Source organism: Zonotrichia leucophrys, chromosome 11, assembly GCF_028769735.1.
Source record: "Zonotrichia leucophrys gambelii isolate GWCS_2022_RI chromosome 11, RI_Zleu_2.0, whole genome shotgun sequence".
Lineage (NCBI taxonomy): Eukaryota > Metazoa > Chordata > Aves > Passeriformes > Passerellidae > Zonotrichia > Zonotrichia leucophrys.
In genome coordinates this window covers 6,750,137-6,756,585 of record NC_088181.1, presented here as the reverse complement: position 1 = coordinate 6,756,585, position 6,449 = coordinate 6,750,137, and the positions used below count along the sequence as shown (strand labels likewise).

The window sequence follows — 6,449 nt, the reverse complement described above, 5'->3', positions numbered from 1 at the left end:
CTGGTACCACCACAGTGCCATTAGCAACCTCACCTGGCTCTTGGTGGACACATCTTGAGGTGCTCAGGATATCTATAGAGACATTTTTGATGTGGAGATATGGTAATAAAGCTGAAAGCCCTCTCTGAGGCTGCTGATTAAATAAACCAGCTGTATTTGATCAGAGCTCTTTGCTGTGGGCCCTGCTCAAGCTTTGGAAGATCACAGGCAAATAAGCCATTCCCAAATTCCCCTGGCCAGCTGGAATACTTTCTTCTCCTTCAGTCTGAGCTGTAGAAGGCACAGGAGTTTTACGGCACTGAGTTTTCAGCCTGCACAAGGTGCTCCCTCTGCCAGCCCCAGGAGTGGAGCAGTGGGCACAGGACAGGCTCGGGGGCACCAGGGCTCCTCTCAGCACAGGCAACACCCAGCCAAGAGCTGAGCCTAATGCTGAGGAGCAACCCTGCTCTTTCTATGTGGAGATCTGTGTGGCCAGAAACCATCACGGAAAGAGATGAGGTTGTGCCTGAAAGAGGAATTCAGTGGGAGAAGTGGGGTCTGTGCCAGCCCTGCCCTCCCACCTCCTTGCCTGAGGCTTAAAATGTCATTTTGAGGGGAAAAGGGAGAGGCAGGCTGTGTTTCACAAATGCCAATATGCCTGTTTTCTCCAAGATCAGATTTTCCTGTGTTTTCTCTCCAAGTCACAACAGGTTCAGGGCTACCTGGAACTGGATTTTAGCAGAGAGGAAACCAATGCTGCACTTCCAGCTCTTTGGAGCTGCCTCCATCGTGTGCAGGATCCTGGCCCAGCCTGGCTCCAGCTGCTCCCCAGCACCAAATCCAGGCTCCCTCCCGCCCTCCAGCAGCCTGTTTATTTACAGCACAGTGCTTCTTTCTAAAGATCCGGTCTCAGGGGGCAAGATGCCTCCTGTGTATGAAACCAGTACTGACTAGCTCAGACATTGTCTTCCAGAGACTGCAGGCAGCCTGGAACAATAGGGGAGTGCAGAGAGTCCTGATGCATTTCCATTTTTGGACCATGATAAATCCAAAACCTAATAGTAACAGCTCTAAAAATGGCCTGCAGTAATTAGGTGGTTGGGAATTGGTTTGTTTTTTGGCCATCACACACAATCCCTCATGGCCTCACGTCTTCCTGCATTCCAGAAGATGCATTTAACCCCTCAGAATTGGCCAAAGCCCCCAAGTTCCCCTCAGAAACTTTCAGAAACGAGCACCAGCTGGAGCAGGGACATGGCAAGCACAATGGAAATGGGAAGCAAGCCCCAGAAGTCCTTGGCATCACATGGGAGAATTGAACCACAGACCCAGTGCGTTCCTGTGTTCCATGTACAGCTCTGTCCAAACCTTGGTTTTTAAAAAATGCAACCCATGCACATAAAAACGAGCACAGAGCCCGTTTTTATCGTGAACTGCTGGATTACAGAGAACCTCTCCCCGTTTTTGGGGTTTTGCTGACACCTGGTGTTCTGGAAAAGATTCGGTGTGTTCCTGCCATTCCCTTCCCTGGCACCCGTGGGGATGGCCACTCTCTGGGTCACACCGGAGCCCTGAATTTGGGGGAAATACAGGTGTGCAGTTAGATTTGAGTCCCTCTTTTAACACTTCGAGACAAGAGCAGTGCTATAAAAATATTCTCATTTTGTTACATCACTGCAAACCTCATGGTATGGACAGACACCTCCTGACTTCAGGAATCGGGGGACTGCAGGGGGGAACCTCAGACCTCATTTATCACAGAACAGTTTGGGTGGGAGGAGAGCTTAAAAATCGTCTTGTTCCAACCCCCCTGCCATGGGGAAGTGAAGCCACCAGGCCCTGGCATTTGTGGGAGTCACCAGACTTGCCCCAACCTTCTACTAGACCAGGCTGCTCCAAGCTCCATTCCACCTGAACACTTCCAGGGATGGGGCAGCCACACCTTCTCTGGGCAACCTCACAGGAAAGAATTTCTTCCTCATATCAGTTCACCACATCTGGTGAAGCTTTTTTTAAGTGGCAGTGCTTAAATCTGAGGTACTTGTTTACTCCATTGAATTATATAACCTGATGAGGAATTTCACTACTTTGCTTTTCCTTTGTTTTTGTTTTTAAACCCTTTCCAGAGTAGTCTCTGCAAAATGTGTCCCACTTTTACACCACCACGTCATTATGTCACAAAGGATGATGCTGATCTTTAAATAGGGACAGTGGCTCCCCCAGGAATAACCAGCACCACCTGCTCACCACCAGTTGCCCAAAGATTTGCTGGACCAGCATTTCTGTCTCATTCCAGATGCCTGCCCTGCCCAAATCAGATCAGTTACATCTCCCCAGGCAAACGCTGCTGCAAACAAAATTCCATAAATAAATCCACCACAAGAATCAAATATTTATTTTTACATTCTCTCCTGAAGGATGTGTATTGTTTTACTACAACACCCTGCAGGTGTTGCAATCTTGATTAATGAAAATGAAATACTCTGCTGCCTTTCTGAATGCCTGAGAACATGCATCTCCTCCTAGAATAATGCAATCATAGAAGGGTTAAGGTTGGAAAAGACCTCTAAGATCACTGATCCAAATCCTTAACCCAGCATCAACATGTTCATCTCTAAACCATGTCTCTAAGTGCCACATTCACACATTTTCTAAACACTTCCAGGGATGGTGACTCCAAAATCTCACAGTTCTGAGAAAACCTTATATCTGCTTTTTTGTGACTGTGTGTGAGAACTTAATTATGGTGTCTATTCTTTCTGCCTCTTCCTCAAAATAAAGACAAAGTATTGAACTTCTAATTTCAAGTTGGAGGAGGTGATGGTGAACCTTTCATTGCAGGGCAATACATAAATAAATAATGTCTAGTACATAAGCATTCTTATCACAGTTTGCTAATTATTTTCTGGAAAGTTATTCTCTTGAAGAGAGTTTCAGTGCTTTTCTACCAAGAATACCATCCTGCCTGCTCAGCAGCAGTTATTTACAGTAGTTTCCTCTTCTGTACAATAAAAAAATCACAAGAAACAAAACAAATTAAAAAAAAAACAACATAAACAAACAAAACAAAAACCCAAATAAAAAAACCCCAGTGTCCACCCTTGGTTCAGTGCAGCAAAGAAAAATCCAATATTTACAGCTTTCGGTTGTAGGAACTTTGAGCTCCTGGCTCTTCAGTGCAGTTTTGAGGGCAGCAGCAGACAGAGAACTCCTAGCTAGGGCAAGGCTCCTCTTCTCTAGTTGAAGGAGAAGCACAGCCTTGGGTCTTGGCTTGTCAAGGTCTCAGGAAGGCCCCTGGGCACTGGATTGCCCCACAGCCTGCAAGGACAGCAAATGTGTTACTGCAGGACCAGGTGTGATACCCAAGCATCTGGAGATGTGGATCCCAGGAGAGAGTGGGACAAGGCAGGAATGCTCATCAGAAGTGAAACCAGAAGGAATGAGTGAAAGAAAACTTTAAAGAACAAACGCAACAACTTCCTGATGGGGATATTACACATCTGGGTCTTCATTTTGTGCCTTATTTAAAGCCAGCAAGCTTTTCAGTTCCTTTTTTCCCCTGGACTTTGTGAGGAGGTGAAGCTGTCCCATAAAACCCTCAGCTTGCCTTGTGCCTGCATTCCCTGCAATGCCCCATCCCTGCCAGCTAACCCAGGGCAGCAGGGGCATGGGACACATCTGTCCCCACCCCTGTCACCCTGACCTCTCCTTGCTGAGCCAAGCCCAGCCACAGAGCTCTGGGAACCCTGCTCACCTGATGGACTCAATTTCTGGGCACGTGGCAAGCTCCTCTGCGAGCTTTGTGGCACCACAGGCTCCAATGTGGTTCTTCTCCAGGCTGTTTTAAAAAAAAGAGTTTTGAAATCCCAAACAAATCCAGAGTGGAAAACAGCTGAATTGTCCCATGTTGTAATCACCTTAAGTAAAATAAGTGTTAATTGAATCAGCCAGGCAAGGCTGGCCCTTGGTGCATGGAGGTTAAACCGCAGGACCCTGCCTGTTGTCCCTAAAGTGCCTCCCCTTTTTGGAAGCCCAGTGATTGAAGGCTCAAGGACAGAAAAATGAGCCTCCCCAGGGTGTTTCTCAGGGCTGTACTCACTCCAACACCTTCAGCTTTTCCATCTTTGGGAGGGCAATGGCCAACTCTCGGGCTCCTCCATCTCCAAGGGCATTCCAAGACAGTCTAAGGCAGACAAGAAATCCCAGCTGTCAGTCTGGATGAACACTGGTGTCACTACTGTGACATTACCCCTCATGGATTAGCCTTTTTGCAAGAGCTAATCACCCTCTTATCGTGACAGGTAAACATTCCCCTGGTGTGGTGTTTGTGAGGTTCCCAGGACAAGGTCAGAGATGAGAGTTTGACTCCATGTTCTCAGAAGGCTGATTTTTTATTTTATGATATTATATTAAAAATGTTATACTAAAACTATACTAAGAAAAAAGAAAGGATACTCAGAAGGCTAGAAAATAACAAATAATAAAAACCTGTGACTGACTCCTCAGAGTCCAACACAGCTGATGGTGATTGGTCATTAATTAAACAATTCACATGTTTGGATAAACAATCTCCAGACCACATTCCAGAGCAGCAAAATATAGAGAAGCTGAGGCTTCTCATTTTCCCAGGAGAAGAAATCCTGGTGAAGGGATTTTTCAGAAAATATCATGGTGACCTTGGATTGCAAGCTTAATTCTGAGGATTTTCCTCCATTTCACCACATTTCCATGCATGATAAGATACCAAGGAGTGTCTGTAGACTGTGGTTATCTCAGAGTCCTGCAGGCCCAGGGAATGAGACGTGAAAGATGGAAATGGCTGCTGAGCACAAAGCTTTACACTGCTAAAAAATTTCATGGGGTATTTTATCAATTAGTAAATTACTGATACATTTACCACCAAAGTGTACTTGGTGGAAAGCATTATAAAATACTTTCAACAAATATTCAGCAGGGTGAGAAGTGCCCTGCATCTCCAAACAGGAGCAGGCACCAAAATGAGAGTGACCTGAGTGCTGAAATGCCTCCCCACCCATGCCCACACTCACATTATCTCCTCCATGGACGGGCACTGCTGGAAGCCCAGAGAGAGGGACTTGGAAGCACCATCAGTGACTCCACAGAATTTCAAGCTGCAGCAGCAGGGAGAGAGCAAACAGAGGGCATGGGGAGCTGGTGTCAGAGCTGAGGGAGCACAGCACCACGTCCCCTGAGGCCCCAGCACTCACTCGATCTTCCGCAGGCGTCTGAAGCTCGGCAGCCCCTTGGACAGGGCATGGATGCTCTGCTCCCCAAGGTCATTTTCTGATAAACTGTAGGAGGGATGGGAAAGCTTTGAGTGGTCAGAAAAAGCAGGTACAGTCAGAGAAAAACCACCATGAAAACATAACCATGTGAACTAGCAAGTTAATAGCCACTATCCAGACTAAGTGAGGGCTCTGCAGACAGCAGGGATGAGCCAGGTTGGTAAACAGCAACCTCAATTCAATTCACTGCTTGGTACAATGGGAATGACTCTGTAGACAGCAGGGATGGGCCAGATTGGTAAACAACAACTTTAATTCAGTTCACTGCTTGGTACAATGGGAGTGACAGCCCTGCTGTAACTCACAACCTCAGCCCTTGCCTGCAGACAGAAATTTGGGGTTATACCTGTGCCAAAGGAGGGCAGTTCTGTAGCACATCATGTGTTGCACATGAAACTGGAAATAAAAACCTCAAAAACTGGAGTTAATGACTGGTGTGACTTGAGAGGAAATGACAATAAGGGAGAATGGGAAGACCTTCCAACACCTTAAGGGACTACAAGGGAGCTGGAGAGAGCCTTTGGACAAGGGCATGGAGAGACAGGACAAGGGGGATGAGCTTCAAGCTGAGGAAAGGATTAGATTGGATGTTAGGAAGCAGAAATTCTTCCCTGTGAGGGTGGTGAGGCCCTGGCACAGGTTTCCCAGAAAAGCTGTAGATATCCCATGCCAGGAATTGTCCAAGGCCAGGCTGGACAGGGCTTGGAGAAACCCGGTCCAGTAGAAAATGTCCCTGCTGATGGCAGGGGGATTGGAGCCAGGTGATCACCAAAGGCCCCTTCCAACCCAAACCAGCCTGTGGTATCTTTGGCACCATCCCAAATGCACCAGCCATGACCTACCTTATCTCTTCCAGCAGCTCACACAACACCAGGGCTCTGGCCAGCTCCAGCCCTCCTGCCTGCCCAATGTTATTGTTCTGGAAGCTAAACGAGGAAACAAAAGCATTGGATGATTATTTTGGAATAAAGATGTAACAGAAGCTCATATTTAACCTGCCAGGAACCCAACCAGAGATAGTGCCCTACCACTGGGTTTCCTTTCCCTAAGTTATCTTTTGATGACATCTTGGACACAGGCTGGAAGCAATGCCTCTAGGCTAACTGAGCCCAGTAAGCACTTCTAGCTCACCAATTTCTTACTTTGTTACTATAAAACAGTACA

The 6,449-nt window shown here is 46.9% G+C and overlaps 1 protein-coding gene across 1 annotated transcript in view; it reads right to left on the bottom strand.

Annotated features, from left to right (window-relative positions):
* Positions 1-2,351: 2,351 nt before the first annotated feature.
* Positions 2,352-6,449, bottom strand: part of NLRC5 (NLR family CARD domain containing 5) — a 34,932-nt gene continuing 30,834 nt past the window's right edge. The window contains exons 43-48 of the mRNA XM_064723460.1: positions 6,128-6,211; positions 5,208-5,291; positions 5,028-5,111; positions 4,079-4,162; positions 3,734-3,817; positions 2,352-3,297 (exon numbers count right to left, since the gene is read on the bottom strand). Coding sequence (XP_064579530.1) covers positions 3,216-3,297; positions 3,734-3,817; positions 4,079-4,162; positions 5,028-5,111; positions 5,208-5,291; positions 6,128-6,211 — 502 coding nt within the window. The 3' untranslated portion in view covers positions 2,352-3,215. The remainder of the gene's footprint in view (positions 3,298-3,733; positions 3,818-4,078; positions 4,163-5,027; positions 5,112-5,207; positions 5,292-6,127; positions 6,212-6,449) is intronic.